Source organism: Panthera onca, chromosome E2 (genome assembly GCF_046562875.1).
Source record: "Panthera onca isolate mPanOnc1 chromosome E2, mPanOnc1 haplotype 2, whole genome shotgun sequence".
NCBI lineage: Eukaryota > Metazoa > Chordata > Mammalia > Carnivora > Felidae > Panthera > Panthera onca.
Window position 1 is genome coordinate 33,632,294 of NC_138353.1, and position 21,574 is coordinate 33,653,867.

The 21,574-nt window shown below is 42.7% G+C and overlaps 1 protein-coding gene across 4 annotated transcripts in view; it reads left to right on the forward strand.

Annotated features, from left to right (window-relative positions):
• Window positions 1-21,574, forward strand: part of NUP93 (nucleoporin 93) — a 104,112-nt gene that overhangs the window by 59,310 nt on the left and 23,228 nt on the right. For all 4 annotated transcript variants that reach the window (XM_060650746.2, XM_060650749.3, XM_078438733.2 and 1 more), the window contains 2 exons: window positions 8,893-8,955; window positions 14,003-14,131. In XM_060650746.2, coding sequence (XP_060506729.1) covers window positions 8,893-8,955; window positions 14,003-14,131 — 192 coding nt within the window. The remainder of the gene's footprint in view (window positions 1-8,892; window positions 8,956-14,002; window positions 14,132-21,574) is intronic.

Genomic DNA, 21,574 nt, shown 5'->3' on the forward strand with positions numbered 1-21,574 from the left:
CTAGTGTTCCTGTTCTTCCCTGCCCCACTTCTAGTAGTGGAGAGAGAAGAGGATGGCCAGCAGAGGCCCAAGCCACTGCAGCGTGGCACATCCTGCCGCATCATGGCCTCTTTCACTAGGACACAGGCTCTGGCTTGTTTTTCATGAAGTGGTAAGGTTATCAGCACTGAGCAAGCCACATCATCTCCCCAGACCTCTTGTGACCAGCAGGGGAAACTCATTTATGCAACCCTGAAAGGTTACTGCAGGGCTTTGCTGGATTTGGGAGGCGGGGAGGGGTGTTCTGCCGAAAACATTTTTTCCTCCCTAGTGCCTAAATCGCCCTCGTTTATGATCCTACTCGTCTATATTGTGCCCTTACTACTTGATCCCCCTCTGCACGTGGCCCCCAATGACTGAGCTGAACAGATTGCTTTCCTTTCCTGGATGGCCAGAGGTAGGTAACATAACAGGACTGCCCTGGGCTCCCTGCAAGGGCACAGCTGGGTTTGCAGCGGTAGCACAAGCGATTTAAATGGCCCTCACAGGGGGGACAGCCCTTACTTAACCTCAGCCTTACTTTGCAAGGACAGTAACTCAAAGTGCTGATAAGCAGCCCTTGCTTCATGACTTGGTGTAGAAATAGGAAGAGGCATCTAGTAGTTATGTGCCTACATTGTGTTGACAAGGGAGGTGTGCTGTGCCCTCCTGCACCCCTCACTACCGCACACGGGACTGGCATGTCCCCGTTCTCAAAAACCTTCCCTTCTGGGTCATGGTGAGTCCCGCCTCTTACATTGTCTTTCTTTACTCAGTACTGAAAATCTTGGAAGTTGGGTTTTTGTTCTATGGTAATTACTTTCCCTTCTCTTTCTCTTCTTCATTCTTCTGTGGGTTGGAGAAGATAATAGGAAGGGGTCCACAAAAGGCAGTAGGTGGACTCGTGTGAATGGCTCTCTCAAAGGCCTGTGGCTTTTCCAGACGGCACAGACAGGTGAGGTGGAATTTCATCACGCCTGGATTGGCATGCCCTTGAAGAGACCAGGCATGCCAGCCCCTTTAAGTCAGTGCTGCCCAGAAGGCCCTAGGCAGATCCAGAAGGAGGCACTACTCAGAGCTGTGTGTTCTTAGGTTTAGAATCTCCTTGGACACATTGAGGTAGATTTAACTTGTGAGAATTTGTAGACCATTCTTTAAACCAATTTGAATTATGGGAGCAACTGATTTGTTTTGCCTTAATGGACCCAGATCTGTCACCTGATTGCGTGGTCCTTTGTTTAGCCCAGGAGTAGAAACCATGTACAAAATGGGACCCTGAAGCCTGACAGTGACAGATGGCCTGGTGCCCATGCGGCGCCATGTTACAGCGACAGGGTTTGCCACCTGTGGCTCCAGAGCTGCCTGCAGGCCTATGGATCTGCTGAGCTGGCAAATGGTGGGACTCACAGCCACTCTTGCAGGGTCTGCTGCCACCTGCTGAATGAGAGTGGCTAGACTTTTGCATAAAAGCACAGTGAAAGATCCTACAACAGCATTAAAAACATGGTACAGTTGGTGATGTCAGCTGCCAGCTTAGCACTGCTTTTTGCAGGGGGATTTTTTTTTTAACACTTATTTTTGAGCAAGACAGAGCGTGAGTGGGGAAGGGGCGGAGGGGGTGGGGCGGACACAGAATCCGAAGCAGGCTCCGGGCTCCGAGCTGTCAGCACAGAGCCCGACGCGGGGCTCGAACTCACAGACTGCGAGATCATGACCTGAACCAAAGTCGGACACCCAACCGACTGAGCCACCCAGGTGCCCTGCAGGGGGATTTTTTTTTTTTTTTTTTATGTTTTTATTTTTTTATTTTTTAATATATGAAATTTATTGTCACATTGGTTTCCATACAACACCCAGTGCTCATCCCAAAAGGTGCCCTCCTCAATACCCATCACCCACCCTCCCCTCCCTCCCACCCCCCATCAACCCTCAGTTTGTTCTCAGTTTTTAACAGTCTCTTATGCTTTGGCTCTCTCCCACTCTAACCTCTTTTTCTTTTTTTTTTCTTTTTTCCTTCCCCTCCAGGGGGATTTTTTAAAGACCTCTATCTGTGCATCTGCTTTTCAAAATATGATGCGGTCTGTGAAGAACAGTTTAAAGTATTAAACTTTTGTAGAAAACAAGCTATGGGATTGACTCTAAATACCTGAGTTGCAGGATAAAGCCTGGATTTGCTATTCATATCGTATTCCTTGCAAAAGAAGATTTCACCGTCTCTTAGGCGTTTTAGGCTGACATTTTATGTATTCTTACTGTATTGCGTTAAATATTTCTCTGATGAAATTACCAAACATGCTATAAGACCATATGAAATCCCCCCAGATTTTAAAAATGTTTAAATTTAAAAATTTCTCTGTTCATCTTTTAGGCTTTATCAGTAATGAACATCTCTTTGCACCTGCAAATTCCTCGAGGCGTTCTCCGTGGGCACCACAAGGGAGCTAATGAAAAGCGTGTCCACGCCATCTGATAGGCCCAGCGGCTCTGAGCACTGGCAGGGTTTCCGTTGTGCCCATCTGAAAACAGCATCTTGCTTTGTCCTTCCTCACTTTCTCCTCCAGTAGCAGTTTTACTTTTGTAAAAAATTCACCCAGGAGAAGGTTTCAGAAGAGGTCATTTGTTCAGAAATTGGGAAGATGGGAAATTTAGGAGAGGTTAAGGGAATAGGCATTTTACTCAGAATGAGCAGAAGCAGGATAATGGGTATAACTCACACTCCTGTCTTTTTAGAAATCAGACACTTCTCCGTTTCACTATCTAAAGGTAATGGCTACTTGCCGTGCTTATTGGAATTCTGGTTTCCATCTTGGAACAGACCCTCTTGAGGATTCCGTCTGTTAAGCTTATTTTTTGATCTGCTTAGTTTTCTTTTCCTTGTTTCATTACCTTCTTAGCTGTTGCTTGTATCTTGGCAATGTTTTTTTAATCCACAGTGACCATTTTCTCCTGTCACTGCTTGCTTGTGTTATTATTTTGGTTTGGAATATTGGTTACAGATCTATTAATTTGTACATTGTATGAAATGAGAGAAGATACAAGGCTTTTACAGCACTCACTATGTGTTTTTGTCAGATACCTTCTCGTAGGCAGTCTGGCCTGCTGTGGGGGCTTCACTTTGAATTTTTGACAGAGTAGATTGCCGTTGACAGTTGATCTTTTGAAGGGGAAGAGACACGGAATGGTCTTTTGTGTTTTGAAGGGGAAGGAGCATGTAAAATACGGCTTTTGCCATATCATTGTATCTTTTTTGTTTAATTTTTTAACGGCCAGGAAATCTGTGTTCAGAGTCTTCATTTCAAACTGTTTACGTAACTGTCCGGCAGAGCACTTCTTCCTCGTAGATGGGAAGCACTTTTCGCCATCTTACTTTCCTAGCTAAAATGGACACCAGAATTCTTCTCCCAGAGACCCTTATTTCTCACAGTTCTCACTTTTGGGAAGCAAATAAGCTAAGAGAATTTGGCCATTTGACAAAAACATCCCTGTGCCCACTCCCGTCTTCTGCAGTAGGAGTTAGCTGCCACTTGTATTGTGAGACCCAGTCTGCCTGGTGACTAAAAATAAGGCCATTTCATGCCTGTCTTTCCCAACGTGCGCCATTTCAAAGCTCGTTCGGCTGTCAGGTACCTGAGATGTAACCACACGTTTTTTAGGAGAGTTGGCTTAGCTTGCGGTTATGTTCTGGGTGGTTCTTGGTTAGTACAGGTGTCCTTTGCTTTTCAAAAGTTTGTGTTATGCCACTTTGCTTTTATAAAAGACCTACATTAGTACCTGTGTGCTAACCAAAAGAAATTCAAAGAGGACTTTTGTTTTTATGAAAAAGGTGAAAAGCAAAAATAGCCTTCAGCATCTGTTTTGTAGCAAGCAGTTAGAGAGGCAGCGTGCACTGGGCAGTGGCGGCGAAAGCAGCATCACCAGACTCCTTCCCTGGGAGCCACACCGGCATCGCGGCCTCGGCCTCAGCCGCCAGAGCTCTTTGAACTGTGTCTGTGAGCATCTGTGCTTTCTCTTGATTTATTTTGTGCATCCATTAACAAGATGTGCCTCAAGGTATCAGAAAAGCCTAAGAGAGTTTATTTTTGGGGTCTGGGAAAACTCGGAATTTTTTGCACAGGTGTTAATGGTAATTGCTTCTTCACTTTATTTCTTTTTAACTTACGAAAGGGTTCAAAGGTATGTTCTACTTTCAATAGCAGGAGAAACCTTTATACATTACAGGGCAGCCCACTTCCTCTGTTAAAGATGGAACACGTGGCTGGAGATCTTGGACAGCTGTACAGTGTGTATTGTTCCACAGCAATAAACAGTAATAAGAGTTTGAGACGCCATAGAGTTGACATCTAGAGCAATGATTTCCAGCTTTTTGTCTGTGATCCTTAGAAGCATTATATTTTACACCATGACCCACTTCATACATATAAATGCTTTCAACTATATAATTGAAAGGAAACTTTCACAAAACAGTGTTTACGTATACCACATATCTCTGTTGCATTTTATTTCATTAAAAAAAATGCTAATCGATTTCATGACCCATTTACCGGTTCTGACCCACATTTTGAAAAACACCATTCTCAAGGAATGCCACAAACTTGATATTTATCTATTGTCTCATTCTTCCCCTCACTGTGTGACATAAGGGGAAGAAATGAATAAATATTCAGTCATAAAATATGTTTATTCTACCTTGATTTGCTGTGATAGAGACAGTATGGTAGGATGGAAAAAGGTAGAAAAGGGGTCAGAAAATTTGGTTTCTAAGTCCAGGCTTTGCTACTAACGAACTAGGTGATCTAAATAATATGGAACCACAACATTGTAGGGTTGATAGAAGCTCTAGAAACCGTCTCGTTTGGCCCTTTCAACGTTTAAACCTATATTAATTAAGGACCTGCATTAAAGTATGATCCAGTTAGGCAGCCCCGAGAGATAGCTTAGTATTGGGTTAAAAGCAAGGACTAGACCCAGATATGTGTAATGCACACGTAGCATGGCGTCATCCCCATAGCCATGAAAGGGTTCACCTTTACTTGTACTGGTATAACAGAATTCTCTGAGCCTTCAACTCATCATTTGTAAAGGGGAATAATAGGGGACAAAGAAAACAAACTAAAGATACTTTGCTTCCCTCTTGGACTCCCACCTGTTTAGAAAGAAAAGGAAGTTTTTCTTTATTTTCTTGATTTAGAAGAAAATAAAATATAGAATAAATAGAAGTACTATTCCCTAAGTGTCTTGGTAACATTTGGTCTCGACAACTGTGTTTAAATTTTGCCTCTTCCTTATCCTTGTTGGGGTACCGTGGTCCAGTTAGTTAAATGCTCAGATTCTGTTTCTTACCTGTAAAATGGGGAAGGGGTGGATGGGGGCGGGGGGAGTGATCATGCCTGTTTTTTCATATTGTTAAAAGATTAGCCATAATGTCTTTGCATTGCTTAGAGCAGCGTCTGGCCCTTAGTTGCTTGCTGAATGGGAGCTGTTATATGTTATAGAAAGCTTGAAACCAAAACGCATTCAAGGAGCCAGTTAGAAGAGGGTCAGTTTCCAGGACTCTGGCAGTGAGGAGCAGTATACAGATGGGGAAGTCAGGAGTAGTTATCTTACTTAGCAGGCCGGTAGATGTTTGTGGAGTGTTCTTTTACTGAGTGGGCTGGCAATAGACCGGTTAGATGGGAGACTCTGAGCAATTAAAAAGTGCTTGTTGGCAAGAAGAGGGGGCGTTAGGGATGTGGTGCTGTGAGGGTCACAGCTAAATGACTGGCATCTTAGTGGGAGGTGACCAGGGTCTTCTCTGTAACAGGGAGCCCCACCCGATGAGAAAAGGCACCTTCAGTTCACCCTTCACGCCCTCAGTCCTACGGAAAGCCCATTCTCTGATGAGCTCTAAAGGCATGTCTCTGGGATGCTAGGTGTTAGAGGTGCCTCACAGAAGGAATTGGAAGGAAAGGAAACATGTGGAAAAGGGAAGTCAGGGGAGAGATCTGTGCGAAACTTGGGCTGAGGCAGGTATTTTTCTGCCCGACTAGTTCTTTAATTTGTTATTTTCCCTTGAGGTGTGTGTTCTTTAAAGGAAAGTAACTGCCACTAGATGGCACACGGATCCCGGCACTATTCCCACTGCATAAATTATTATTCTTTTAAAGATTCTTTTCAAAAGATAGGTCACCAGTGTGTTGTTTTTGAAAATAAAATATGATATGTAGCCTTTTTTTAGTGTTTAATTTTAGAGAGGAATAAAGGATTAAAAATTGAAATTCAAAATCTACGTATCTTGGGGGTCTAGTTTGCACTATAGAAGAAAGCTCAGTTGTTGAGGTATGTAATGGCTCATGGTCTTTGTTCATAGGAAGATGATGTCTAAAATGTGATGCTCATGCACAAGTGGTTGATTTACTTATTAGTGAGACTTTTGGAATGTAGGTTTATAGTGAATATTTTCAAGAGGAGTATAATCTGCCCCTAAAGCACCATCTGTTTTTCTTTCATTCATTACTACTTGACATTTCGTCTCTTAGAAAATTTGGAATTGTGTTTCTTACAGAAAATTATGTTGCTTTTAAACAAATGTATCTGATTATTGCTTTGCATCTGTGTTTTAAGAGTGTGTGTGTGTGTGTGTGTGTGTGTGTGTGTGTACACGTACCTGGGTTAAATGTGGACGTGGCTACATTAAAGGAATTGGATGGATGGGCTGGTCACTGGAAAGAGCAGAGGAAGTCCAGAGGGAGCACGGGGTGCTGGGCACAGCCCCTCCCACCCCAACTAAAAAGAAAAAAAAATGACACCAGGCCTGGTTAGGCAGTGGTTGTCACCCCCCTACCCCAGAGGTGGCTTGTGTAGACAGTCCACCTCCCAGAGCAGCAGCCGGGAAGAGGTGCAGCAAAGCACAGTCTATGCCTACTCTTTGTTTGTGAGCAGCATTCAGTGACAATTCCATAGCTTTGTTTATAAACTGTGATACTAAAACCTTTAACTTTAGCCAGTAAAGACTGCTTGTGAAAGGGAAATTACAGTAAAGGTTTGTTGAATTGATTCATTTGCTGGGAAGGGTATAAGGATCTGTTAAAATCCTCCCCATCATCTTGTGTCTGGTTTCCCATCATCTCACATCTGGCCAAAGGCAGGGATGTGGTGATAAGCTGCCTCCTTCTGAATGCACCACACAGGGTCCTAACTTTATGTGCTCTGGTTTAGTGAGGCCACTGCATTAGCAAACAAGTGACGATGCCTTTCCCCACCCCACCCCACCCCACCCCACCCTACCCCACCCCACCCCACCCCACCACCAAATAGCAGCGTAGGTATTTGGAGCAGCCTTCATGTTGTGCCCTCAGCTGCCACAGGGACTGCCCAGAGCAGCCTATGAGAGGAGCATTTCCTGGGCTCCTGGCCATTACCCTTGTTCATTCCAATGTATTGCCAGGTTGGGGTGTGACAGGTGTGGGAGAATCATGGGCGACTACGTAAGAGATCAGGGAAACCTAGAATATTAGTAATATTTTATTTAAATTTATATGCCCAACTATAGTACCTCTCCCCCCCCCCCCCCAGCCCGCACTGTTTCCACCCCCCCCCCCCCATAAGAATCAGCAACTTCATATCTGGGACTGCTTGAATAACATATATTAAAATGTTATAGTTGTTAAAATATAATAGGTGACCAAAAATTAACCATGGGGAGCTTGGGTGGCTCAGTAGGTTAAGCGTCTGACTCTTGATTTTGGCACATGATTTCGTGGTTCGTGAGTTCGAGCTCTGCATTGGGCTCCATGCTGACAGTGCAGGGCCTGCTTGGGATTCTCTCTCCTTCTCTCTCTGCCCCTCCCAAGCTTGTGTCCGCTTGCTCTCTCTCAAAATAAATAAATAAATAAACTTAAAAAAAATTAACCATACAGTAAATTTTTTAAATTTAGCATATCTTAAATAATGGTTTTTTTAATTTAGCATATCTTAAAATCTTTAGCTTAACTCTACTCTGTATTATGTTCCCTCAGAGAGTTCATATTTTTGGGCATTTCTCTCTTTGATGTCACCAACAAATCTAAATCTAATTGATTCCAATAATAGAGCTACATGTATTAAACCTTGAGTCAAGCACTTGATTGCATTATCTCATTTAATATTCATTTTACATATGAGTAATAGAGAGTTTGGGTGACTTTGCACAATACATGCCATCAGTAAATGGAGGCACCATGATTTGAAACTAGGTCTGCATTGTGTTACTGTGTGGTTGTGTTTTGTAGGCATTTAGCCCCGTGCATATTTAACCAGACTTGTGGACTGTCTTCTGTTCCTCCCACCCATATTAAACAAGCAGCTGATATCATCGGACCTGAGATAGGGAGTACACATGGCAAAACCCCAGAAGAAATGTGTAGATTTTGGGGGGAGGGTATCCCAGCCATTGACAAGTGGAAAACACCTGGATGAATGAATGGTGATGCTTCTACTGCAGTAGGAAGAAACTGGAGAATGAATTGAAAGCAATAGAGAAATCTAGACCAAAAAGCACTGTGAGCGGCCGCATAGGTAAAGCTATATCTGTAATGTGGGCCGGTCGGAAATACTGAAGAGCAGTCTTGACTGTTCATTCACATTTGATATGTTTACAGGACGTGGGACTCATGCTACTGTTCCATGGGGACTTTACTTTCTAACGGCCATCATGTGCTTCCCAGAATGAAAGGAACTAGGAAACATCTGGAAAAACCATCTGTTCTGATGGTTTTGAGTTAAGAAATTTCTGTCAGGGTGAAGGTGGACAGGATAGTACATATCCTTATAGTTATTTTTTCCCCCTACAGTATACTTTTTTGATTACTTGAAGGTTAATTTTAACCTCAGTTGTGTCATTTTCCCCCCCTTTCCTAGGGTTTCCTGAAGAATGAGAAGGACAATGCCCTGCTGTCTGCCATTGAAGAGTCTCGGAAGAGGGTAAGAAACGGCCCTAGCTGAACTGTGAGGGCATAGTGTATACCCGCAGTACAGGTTCTGGAAGCTGCAGCTTGTGTCCTAGACCCAGCTCTCCTACTTAGTTAATTCACCAGAGGGAGTTCTAGGGAGTTGGAGGAAGATACGATGCTTGTATCTGTGTGTGTATTTAGTAACTGAAATGCATCTGAAACATAGATTCGCCAGTTAATTATTAAATTAATCCTGAAGTGGAAGGGTCAGACAATTCATTTATTGCAGTATAAGTGGTATTTTGATTTCTACTGAATCAGCAGTTCAGAAAAGCAGGTATGACCATCAATAATTTTCCTTTGTTTCTTTTCCTTTTTTTTTATCATACAGTTTGACTTTCTGTGTTACCTTTTATATTAACAATTTCCCCAAGCTCTTAAAAAAAAAGGCTTGGAGCTTGGTGCTCCAAAGGATGATAACTAAGTCGGTGAGAGCAGCAATACTTTTCATCAGGCATTCCCTCAAGATACTCCAAGATTGTTTACTAACATGTGTTATCTCCATTTTTTTCTGACAAGAATTAAAAGAACAAAATCTCTCCAAAACATCCCATTATGGAGTGAGAGATTTTTTAGGCCACTGGAGTCCTTTACGGAGGGAGGAGGAAGGTTAGCAGTCATGTGAACTTGGTTCTAAAAATGCAGCTCTTCCCCGGAAGGAGGCTGGAAGGGTTCATGCCAGTCTGCCAACGGTGGCTGTCTTGGCAAAAGTGAATAGGGGTGAAGGGAAAACCTCCGTTTTGCTGTTTACTTTATAACTCTTATCAAGTAAAATATGTTTATGTATTATTTATGTCGTTTAAAAAAATAATAAAGAAAACATACGCTTCTCAGTGTGCTTCATTAAAATGTTCTTTGCAGGTGGAAATGTCTCAGGAGGGCTGACGTGAGTGAGATAGGGCAGCAGGGGAGCTTGCCAGCTCTAATTTATAAGAAGATGTTCCGAAGTCATTTCTTTAAATGACCGAAAATTTTAATTATCAGAGTAAAAAATCCCTAAAATTTTATTAAGTATATTTTTGGCAATAGTATTTATCCCTGGAAATAGAGGAATTCACTTGATTCAGATTTGAAAAAAAAAATTTTTTTTAATGCTTTTTCTTGTTCACACTTCAGTGAGTTACTCACCAACATTGATTCTCCTGCTGTAGAGAACCAATGAAATTAAATTAGGATTGTCAAATGCCACTGAGCCTTATTAATCCATTTACCCTGCGGAATGTGTTTCTGGAATTGGCAGCCTCTGAACGTTGTGCCATACTGAGACTAAATGTGCAGCCAGCCAAAACATTTAAGTGACATACCACAGTGCAAAATGTGTGCATATGTATTTGTGAGGGAGATGTTCCGGTGTTGGGGGCCGGCATGGGGGGAGACCTTTCACCTCTCTGGACACCAAGAGGCTAACCACTGAGCAAGAATTATTTTCAAACAAAAGGTGAGCAGCTTCCTGGCATTTTGGTGGTAATTTCATGTTTGAATAACTTGCCAATGTCCTGCTGAAATGCCAAGAAAACAAGCTACAAATCCACAAATGTGTCCTATCTTTTTCCATTTGGTGCATCCCAGCAAAAACAGAACAACATTATCAGAACATATGTAGAGTTTCTAAAAGCCAGCAACAGCTCAATAATAAACGGGTGTGAAGTCAAAGCATATTGCCCTCTTCCCTTTATGAAATTGGGGTTCGAGTGCTCCCCACCTGTTTTTAATTCAGTTGCCCAGTTCTCTTCCTGCCTTCCTTTCTTAACTGTGTGCAAAGAGATTTACACACGTAATGTGAAAGATTCCAATTTAATTTATAATTTCTCCACTGCTCTGTCATTTTCTGTGGTTTGTCTTTCCTTCCTTTTAATTTTTACACATCCGCACAGCCTTTGAGGTTATTCCTTTTCTCTTCCCTTGGATTTCTTTCCTTCTTGTCCCTACTGTTCCCTACCTTTCACTTTGTCTCAGACCCTCACTGTCCTTCTCTTAGTTGTCAGTTAGTAGCTCTGTCGATCCTCTCTCACTAGCTCTTCTGGTTGACACTCTTCTTTGTACCTAATCCAGTGGTTCAGATGTGGGTCTAAAGGGAATAGGCTGGAATAGGGCAGATGGGTGGCTGATCATTCCTGATTAGCCCACAAATTCAATGTTCATTAGCTCTAATGTAATTAAGATAAGCTGGAGGTTGCATGGTCAAAGGAAGAGAATTTTAATGTTGGGCCATTTATTTTTATTGGAAGCTCCTTATCACACTAATGATGAATGGAACCACAGTGCTGTTCATTCAAGTTGTGGTGCTGTTTCTGAATGAGTAGCCTGGCACACTGCTCAGATGTATCTGAGGATTTGAGCCCAGAAAACTGCCAGTTTTCAAAGGACTTCCCTGTGTTCTTGAAACAGGAGTTCTTGGCACGTAGGTGGGCAGCCTGATGAATAGGTATTGCTTAATTCCCACCCTTAATTCCCATTAAGGGTCACTCTGACCCTTAAATGGTGCTGGAAGTGTGTCCCCACCGTCCTTATCAACAGGGTCTCTGGGTAGTATATTGTCTGTTTTCTTCAGCTGCTTTTACTATTCTGCCTTTCTTTATCAGCCAGAGGGCTTATCCTTAAGAAGAACTCTTGCATCAGTCTGGTGTCCTGGGTCAATACCACAGCTTAGTGCCTCACCTGTTGCAAGCTCAGAAAGCTGTACGGTCCGTCAGCCTTCCCCCACCTCCTTATTTCTGCCTGCCCTGGTCCTCGTGCCACATCACCCTTCATTTTCCGTTGCTGGGAGAGGCTCACCGCTGAGGGAGTTGTTGGTTTGACCACTAAGTGGGAAGAGTTGAGAAGAAATTGCAGTTCACTTGTGCATGATTTCTGGTTATCCTCTAGGGAAATCACCCCTTCTCTTACCCTGCCACCGCCTTTCTGTTCCAGCGTACTTCTCTCTCTTCAAAATGTGGAGCTCTCATATTTCAGTTCACTAATGTAACGAGAGAAAGTGATTTTTTCCTTGGATATTTTTTCACTCTAGGCTGACTGGAATGGTTCCTTCTGCCTGACTGCAGCAAGAAGCAAGCCAGGTGGAAGACTGTAAAGTTTATGATTATAATTTCTCCTGTGTCTTTAGAATACATATTAGAGAAGAGTTTCATTGATAAATGGACCAAAATCAGACTTGCAGGATATGCCAGCCTTCTTCCTAATCATTTGTGTGTGTGTGTGTGTGTGTGTGTGGTATCTACCTCTTTCACATTTTGATAAATATTGGTCCATACTCAAACATCCCATTGGTAGGAAGAGTGTATGTGATTTTTCTAGCAGTTTCCCAGAGCTCATGTATATGGGTATTATCAGTATAAATTATGTGTTGCCAAAAATAAAATAGGCATCGCTAATACTCATTCCCTTGGTGCTGCCTAATTAGATGCCAATCTGATAGCAAATGAAATGGCTTTTTGAAAAGTGGGCTTAAGCTGATGGGAGCCATGGTCTGCCAATTAAAGAATAATAGACTAAGAACTTAGGTCATGATTTAGTGTGTCTAGAAGTTGCTTTTACTGATCTCTTCAAAAGGTTTTGTTTTGTCTTCTTCCTTCCCTCCCTCCCTTCTTTTTTGTCTTTCTTTCTTTCTCTTTTCTTTCTTTCTTTCTTTCTTTCTTTCTTTCTTTCTTTTCTTTTCTTTTCTTTTCTTTTCTTTTCTTTCTTTCTTTCTTTCTCCTTTTCTTTCTGAGCACCTTTGTTTTGGCAACAACCTGCTGTATCACCACTAGACAGGAGTGAGGTTTGCCAGACATTTCAGTAGTGACTTTGAGCACAGTGGTAGGAAACCTGATTGTAGAAGGCTCTGTTTTTGTTTTACTGATTTGCCTCCTTCTATGAAAATATTACTGTCTCTAAAAAAAATAAAGACACTGGGAGAATCTTTAGTTTTTGTCTTTTCTTAGATGCTTATTAAAAACCATGGATTTATATAATCCAATTAAAAATACTTCAGCTTAAACTGTGACAATTGTAATATGTAGCCTTATTTCAAAGGTTTAAAATATATATTTATCTTAATGAGCGAATGAAAAGATGTTCAACATTGCTAGTCATTAGGGAAATGTAAATCAAAACCATGAGATAACAACTCACACCCATTAGGATGGCTACGGTCAAAAAAAAAAAAAAAAAAAAAAAGTCCAGAAAATAGTAAGCGTTGGCAAAGAGGCAAGGGTGTAGAGAAACTGGAGCCTTTGTGCATTGTTGGTGGGAATATAAAATGATGCATCCTCTGGATACGTGGAGGTCCATCAAAAAAGTAAACATAGAATTACCATGTGATCCAGCAATTCCACCTCTGGGTATATACCCCAAAGAACTGAAAGCAGGAGCTTGAAGAGAGATCTGTACATCCATGTTTATAGCAACATTACTCACAGTAACCAAAAGGTGGAAGCAGCTCAAGTGTGCATGGACAGCTGGATGAACAAAATATGGCATGCACATACAATGGAATATTACTCAGCCTTAAAAAGGAAGGAAATTCTGCATACGCTGTATAGCACGGATGACCCTTGAGGACATTATACTGAAGGGAGTAAGCCAATCACAGAAAGGCAAACATTGTATGATTCCACTTAAATGAGGTACCGAGAAGTAGTTGAAGTCCTAGAGATGGAAAGTGGTGGTTCCCAGGGGCTGGGGGGAAGAGAAAATGGAGAGTTAGTGTTGAATTGGGGACAGGATTTCAGTTTTGCAAGATGAAAGGAGTTGTGGAGTTTTACGGTGGTAGTGACTACACGACAGTCCGAACGTACTAATATCCTGAACCGTACACTCAACAATGGTTAAGAGGTAAATTTGTGCGTGTATTTTACCACGATTAAAACAATCTCTTTAACGTGTTAGACGCTAAGGATAATTTTTTTAAAGTAGATTGCTTTTTTTGCTCTACTTATGGAAAGATGAGAATCTGAGGGACTTTTGAGTTTCTGTTGAACTTTAAAGGAAACTGTGTTGTTTTCCTGTTGGGGTCATCTCCCTCTGTTCCTCTCTGACAGACCTTTGGCATGGCCGAGGAGTACCATCGGGAGTCCATGCTGGTTGAGTGGGAGCAAGTGAAACAGCGAATCCTCCACACGCTGCTGGCGTCAGGAGAAGATGCGCTGGACTTTACTCAAGAAAGTGAGGTAGGTTGAGCCCAAAGGCTAAGCCACTGCCGGGGCGCCTGGGTGGCTCGGTCGGTGGAACGTCCCACTTCGGCTCAGGTCACGATCTTGCAGTTCGTGGGTTCGAGCCGCACGTTGGGCTCTGTGCTGACAGCTCGGAGCCTGGAGCCTGCTTGGGATTCTGTGTCTCCCTCTCTCTCTTCCCCTTCTGTTCTCATTCTCTCTCTCTCTCTTTCTCTCTCCTCTCAAAACATGAATAAACGTTAAAAAATTAAAAAAAAAAAAAGATAAACCACCACTAATAAAAATGTGACGTCGAGGAGTGCTTATCTGCTAGACTACTGGCAGTCTTGGCGCAGGTGATCACTATCTTCCCCCTGGAGACACTGTCTTCACTTGGCCTCCAGGATGCCCACATTTGCTGGCATTTCCTTCAGCATGTCTGGCTGTTTCTGCTCAGTGTCCTTTGCTGAATTTTTCTGACCCCTTGACCTGTAGATGTTTGGAGTGTCTGGGACTCAATCCCTGACCTGCTCTTTCTCCCTCAGTCACTGCCCTGTTGATCTCACCTGGGCATGTAGCTTTAAATACCATTTCTATGCCGAAGACTCAGATTTACCTTGCAGCCGCCAACCCCGGACTCATTTATCTGGTGGCCTCTTGGTTCTGCTAGCATGTTTCATGGCCATCTCAAGCTAAACGTGTCCGTACCCGAGTCATGATAGCAACTGCCCGCCACCTCCCTTTCCGTGCCGGCCTTCTCTCCCCACAGAGTTTATCCTCTCTACAAATGGCAATTCCATTTTTTCACTCGCTCAGATCAAAAACTTCAGATTCAGTTGTGTAATAATGTGAGCAACTGACCCATAATGGCCATTCCTTACTATTGTTATAAAAAGAAGTAGTTTCAGATGACTTAGAGGTGCAGATTCAAAAGTATAATGTAAAAATTACCATGTAAGACATTTCAAGTAATGTTACCAATGCTTCCTGGTAAATCTTTTTCCTACAGTTTGTTTCACGGCTAGCTAGCATTCATTTCTCACAAGAGAGAGGACACCTGAGGGTCAGAGAGACATGTAATATACTGGTTAGGCTCAGGAGTATTGGCTCCACACCATCATTCTGTTCAAGTCTGAGTTTAAGGTGAGTGGCTTGGCAGTTTATCATGCCTACAGGGTAATGACTGTATACATCCCATATCTACACATCTGTTCCTGACTTAAAAACCAGTTTTTTCCATAAAGTTAGCCCCCAAATAAATGCTAAAGACCTTTGTGTTAGGAAATTACTCATTAAGGACCCTGTTCCACATTTCTTGCACTCAAAGACTTCAAAGACTAAGATCAGAGTCTTCGGGAAAGAATTAATGTGTAAAACCCTTGGTCAGCCTAATGTTTCATTCTCTATTTCTTGTGAGTCTGAATAGATAAGTAGAACAGCTCATGGTTTTATAAACTTCAATTTTTAAAATGGTGTTAATAGGTTGTGGTCTGTATTGGGATTTGGAAGTAATTATAAGCTGCTAATGAGATGTTCTTTTTTGATTGCTCTTTTCTTGAAAATAGGTTAGTCTATTTAGAAGAATTCTCTTCCTTGACCTCCAGTCCCCTTGGAAGAAAGTTATCGATACTTTTGCTGTTCTCTATTGTGACACCTAGCAGAATGGATAGCTTTGCTGTGAAAGCTGGCAAGGGATGCAGATGGTTCTCTCTTCAGATTACCTAGGGAATTGCCATTTTCTGGAACCTTCTAGGTTTTATTTGTTGCTGTTCTTTTGAACTTCTTTCCTGAAGTATAATATATATACAGAAAAGTGTGCACATTATAAGTATGCAGTTTGGTGAATTATCACAAATGGCACAGACCCAGATGAAGAAACAGATGACTACCAGCACCCCAACAGCCCTCCTTGTGTGCCTTTCCAGTCACTGCCTCTCAGCACCACCAACGGAACCACTGTCCTGACTTCTAACATCATAGTTTAATTTTGCTTGTTTTTTTGAGCTTTATGTAAATGAAGTCATACAGCATATGCTCTTGTTCCTGGCCTCTTTTGCTTGACATTCTGTATATTGTTGCATGTAGTTGTGGGCCGTTCATTCTCATGGCTGAGTAGTATAACTACAATCTATTTATCTGTTCTTGGGTTGATGGACATTTGGATAGTTTCTGGTTCTTTGCCTTTATGAATAGTGCTATTGTGAACGATCTTGGAGGTTTCTTTTGGTGAACGTATGTTTGCATCTCTGTTGGGTACAGCTAAGAGGGGAATTGCTGGGTCAGAGGATATTCAGCTTTGGTAGGTCCTGCCAGACGGTTTTCCATAATGGTTGTATTGATGTACCCTCCCACCAGCAGTATGTGAGAATTCCATTTGTCCCATACCCTTGCCACACTTTTTTGGGGGGGAGGGGGGGTGTTTTTAAAATTTAACCATTTCTACAGGCTTCTCCCTTGCAATTTGCTTCAAGATGATAGAAAGGTGATGTACGTCTCCATTTGGGCAGACATTTTCCTCTATCCTATTTATAGAGTCTTCATGGTATGAAGGCCAGAGATAGGCTTTGGAATTCCTGGGCCTGGGGGTCCTTATTATAGATGGCCTCTCAGGAAGAAGTGTCCTAAGGAATGTAGAGCATGTGCACAGTACGGTGCCTCGCCCGGAATGGCAGAGAATGTGCACGCAGCACATCCCAGCAGTCTTTATAGTGGGTGTTAGTGTTTGGTAAGCTGCACATTAAGTTTATTTTAATCATTTCAATATGGATTTTTCCCTTTTTAGGGATTTCCCTTGGTTTATAAAGTATCTCCAGGAATGTGGGGTGCCTGGGTGGCTCAGTTGGTTAAGCGTCTGACTCTTGATTTCAGCTCAGGTCGTGATCTCATGGTTTGTGAGATCGAGCCTGGCGTGGGGTTCTGTGCTGGCAGCACAGAGCCTGCTTGGGATTCTCTCTCTTCCTTTCTGTCTCTCTTGTCTCTCAAAATAAATAAACATTACAAAAAAAAAAAAAAAAGAGAGAACACATGTGCTTTGAAGCAAGGAAGAGGCTTTTGGAATCCCTGTGCTATACTTGCATGTGGTTAGTGGGAGGAAGAACACCCCCAGTGCTACACTGCTTGCATGACAGCACATGGGGTTTGAGCAGTGTTGGGAATCCTTGATGTATCTTAGCCAACTTTTAAAACAGTATTTAAAAGTCAACTTTTATCTAACTTCTGTACAGTCTAGTGCCTGTGTTGGTTTTAGACATAGTCAGTAGATGGGTCTGTAATGTATTGTCTGGGAAATGACTGAGCCTAGCAAGCAACAGGCTCCATTGAGAAGCTAAGTTGTAGCTTAACTGCAGATAGTGAAGGTAACATTTCACACCGTGATGTGCGAACACTGTGTGTTGAATATAATGTCTCGTTTTGATAACGGACTTAATACCAAATTTGTTCAATTCCCGGTCACAGAACTCTTCTACATTTTAACGTCTCTGAAATCAGGGTGTGTCTTAAATCCAGTGTCATAATTTAGTTGACAACATTTTTTCTTTCCTGGTGGTGCATAAATAACATGTCTTAATAATAGATGATATATTAAGATTCAATGCAGTACAGTAAAGTAGAGACCAACAGAGTTTAATTGGAAAACTCCAGACTGCATGATTTCAAACTGTGTTTTATGACTCCCTGGTAGTTTCCTGGGGCCGGGAGGTGGGGGAGGGATTTGTTTCACATATCAGAATTTGAATAGGATTTCAAGTATAGAAAGCGCTCTGCGGTTCTTTCAAAAAGAAGTTTAAAAAATCCAAACGGGCCCTGGGGCACCTGGGTGGTTCTGTTGGTTAAGTGTCTGACTTCAGCTCGGGTCATGATCTCGCAGTTCATGGGTTCCAGCCGTGTGTCAGGCTGTGCACTGACAGCTCAGAGCCTGGAGCCTTCTTTGGATTCTGTGTCTCCCTCTGTCTCTCTCTGCCCCTCCCCCACTTGTGCTTGCTCTCTCTCAAAAATAAATAAACATTAAAAACATTCAAAGAGACCTTTCATTTTAACATCATGCTGTATCATACCTGAGCACCTCCTTGCACAGTATGCTAGTGGTAGAAGTGTATGGATACACTTTTGAGAACTCTGCCACCCCCTCCCTCCTCCCGCGTAAATGTAACCTCCGACAGCGGTGCATGTGCTGTCCCTGCCAGTTCCCTCTCACGCATCCATGTGCACATTGGTCCATGTACGTTCATCTGATCAGTATCAGTGTATTCCATAAATGACACAATTTTATATATTAAAGTCTACAACTTATCATTATGTTTTGATTTTTTTAAACTTATTTTGGAGGCTTTTCTAGGTTAGTACATGTAGGTGTCTGCCATTTTTTAGTGGCTCGACAGGTTTCATTATTTATTTATTTATTTATTTATTTATTTATTTTTTAAATTTTTTTCAACGTTTTTTATTTATTTTTGGGACAGAGAGAGACAGAGCATGAATGGGGGAGGGGCAGAGAGAGAGGGAGACAGAATCGGAAACAGGCTCCAGGCTCCGAGCCATCAGCCCAGAGCCTGACGCGGGGCTCGAACTCACGGACCGCGAGATCGTGACCTGGCTGAAGAGATCGTGACCTGGCTGAAGTTGGACGCTTAACCGACTGCGCCACCCAGGCGCCCCACAGGTTTCATTATTTAAATGGCCCAAGTATTCTTCCCACTTTGTCCGTGAAGAATGAGGCTCCAAAGAAGTTAGATGTCATTACCAAAGGTCAGGCAGTTAGATTGCATTTAGAACCTGGGTCCTCTGGTCCCCAGTTGGTATTTTTCTTCCTAGTAGTACTAGGCTTCTGTGTACAGATTTTATAGCCAGCTATTGTGAATTAATCACTTTAGTTCCATTTTGCTTACGTAAAACCAGACATTCCACTTGGCAATTTTATGTGTGTGTGTGTGTGTGTGTGTGTGTGTGTGTGTGTGTGTGTATGTGTTTTAACTCCATACTTCTTTTGCTAGGAATGCTAGTTACATTCCTTCCTCCCTAACTAGAATGTGCCCTTCTTGGGAAAAGAGTTTATTTATATCTGGAGAGTCTTTGTACAAAAGTAGTTGCTTAATAAAAGCTTGTGATTCCCTCCTGCCACCCTCCAGCTACTTCCTACCTGATCTGGAATGCTCTCTTACTGTTTTGGGAATATCGTCTACTCTGAGAAGACTCTTCTCATGTCTGTGCTCCCAGAGGCTGCTGTTTCTTCACATATCGTGTCTCTAGACTCCTGGATGAGTCCCTCTCTGGCCCTGCCCTCTCATCTTCTCTGCCTTTCTGGTCTCTGATTCCCTGCTCCTGTCGTCCTCACTTGGTGCCATCAGGCCCCAGTGCAGAGAAACCCAAATGTCCAAGGGGTTCAGAATGTTACTCCCACACAGCATACTGGTGGCTGCTTGCCCAGCCCTCAAGCAGCTCCTGGGTTTGAAATTCCAGTGAATGTTTGCTGGTTCCTCAGCTCAGGAATGTGCGTGTACACATCCAGTTTCTGGGATAATTGACTTTATGTGCGGTGAGATGGAGACTTGGCCAAGGGCAAATGAAGGAAGGCTACCCTTGAAAACAAGAGCATTAGGCAAAATTAATTTAAATGGAAATTTGAAGGCTGAAAACCCAACTACTTTTTAAATGGATAATTTTAAAAATTAGGTTTTAGTACTGGAAAATATTTCTCAAGGCTGTTTATGTATATGTAGCTGAAACAACTGTGTCCTTGCAGAAATGTTGTTCCCGTTTTTATCCTCTTAGTCATTCCCCTTGATTAGGCTACTGGAATTAACAAGTTTAGTGCCCTGTGTTTTTAAAAAGACTTTGGGATCATCAACATTCAGGCGGTTAGTTCTGTTCTGGAAGGGTGGCTGGCTGTCGAATAGAACAGTCCTCAACTATGTGTTACTGGGAACCCTCAGAGTTAGCAGAGAAAATGAGCTGCTGGGAGTTCTGTTCATGCAAGGATTGTGTTTATTTTAGAAAAATGACATGAGAATTTCCAACCAGCACAGACTGAAATATTTTAGGTTATGTTTCTGTAGTGTCCATATCTATCCATTGGTGTTCACTATAGGATTTATTCCTACGCTCATTATGGTTGTTTATTTTGTGTTTAAAAAGTGGTAATAGCTAGTGTTTATTGGCCAAGTATTTGGCCCTGTGCTGAGTTCTTTCTACTTATTTCTCACAACAATGCTGTGCGGTAAATACTATTTTTCTCCTTGTTTAATCTTTACCACAAACCCAAGGTGGATACCATGACCTCCCCTGTTTCATAGCTAAAGAAACCGAGGCTCAAAAGAAGCAGTATATGCAATCAAGATCACATGGCTAGTGAGTAGTGGAGCCAGGATTTCTAACCACTGCTCTCTGGTTCTTTGATGGCTGTCCTTGGAAAGTTGCCCTGGGCTGCCCTGGCAGACATTGCGGGGCCAGAATGTGCACTCAAACCGTGGCTGCACTGCCTCCTATTGGAGTGACCTCGGACAGGCTGCTTTCTGTGTGCTTTGGTGTCTTCATCTATAAAATTGATAGAATAACAGTATATCATCTTACAGGGTCGTGAGACTTAAGACAGTGCTTAGCATATAGTAGTGCTCAGTAAGTGTAGCTGTTATTATTATAACCTGGTGGTTTTCACCAGTTCTGTGTTTCAGATAGGAATGCTTTCAACTGTGAGTAACAGAAAATCCGTTTCGGCGGCTTGCCTAAGGATTTCTTTTTCTCACCTAACAAGAAGTCCGTGGGTGTGGAGAGTGTGGGCCTCCATTCAGTTGTTCTGCGGTGCCGTCAGACACGCAGCACCTCTCTTTGTTCAACACCGTCCTCGGCACATCCCTTGAGGCACCTCCCTTGAGGCTCACAGGATGGTTGCTGCAGCTCTGCACACCCCATTTACATTGGGAGAAGGCGGGGGCGTTGATCGGCCATGCGAGGCTCTTCGTGCTCCCTTTACCAGAAAGAGCAGAAGCTGTCCCCAGAATGTACTCCAGACTTGTGCTTCATCTCATGGACTAGAACTAGGGTTCTCGGCCACTCCTAGCTGCAGTGGAGGCTGGGGAAGGGCATATTCGGTAGCTTGTAGAGGTCAGCTCATGGGGGCCTGTTGTTAAATTTTCAGAAATTTTGCTGTCTATCTGATACTCCTTGGGATAGCTTGAAATCGGTCATGGCGGGAGTACTTATATCATGGAAAGCGGCCAACACTATAGATCAGGCCCCTTCCCCAAGCTGGTTGTTAAATATTTACCAGCACACTGTTAGGTATCTTTAACTCCATATGCCAGACAGGGAATGGAGGTGAGAAGTAAGGATTTGAAATGGTCGTTGGGTCATCAAGCCAGCAGCATCTGCCAAAGTCAGTAGACTGTTTAATGTTTTTAATAGCAGTGACTGCAGAAAATCAGAATTGAGGAGGACCTTCTGAGGTTGTCTAGGGCATCCCCTTCA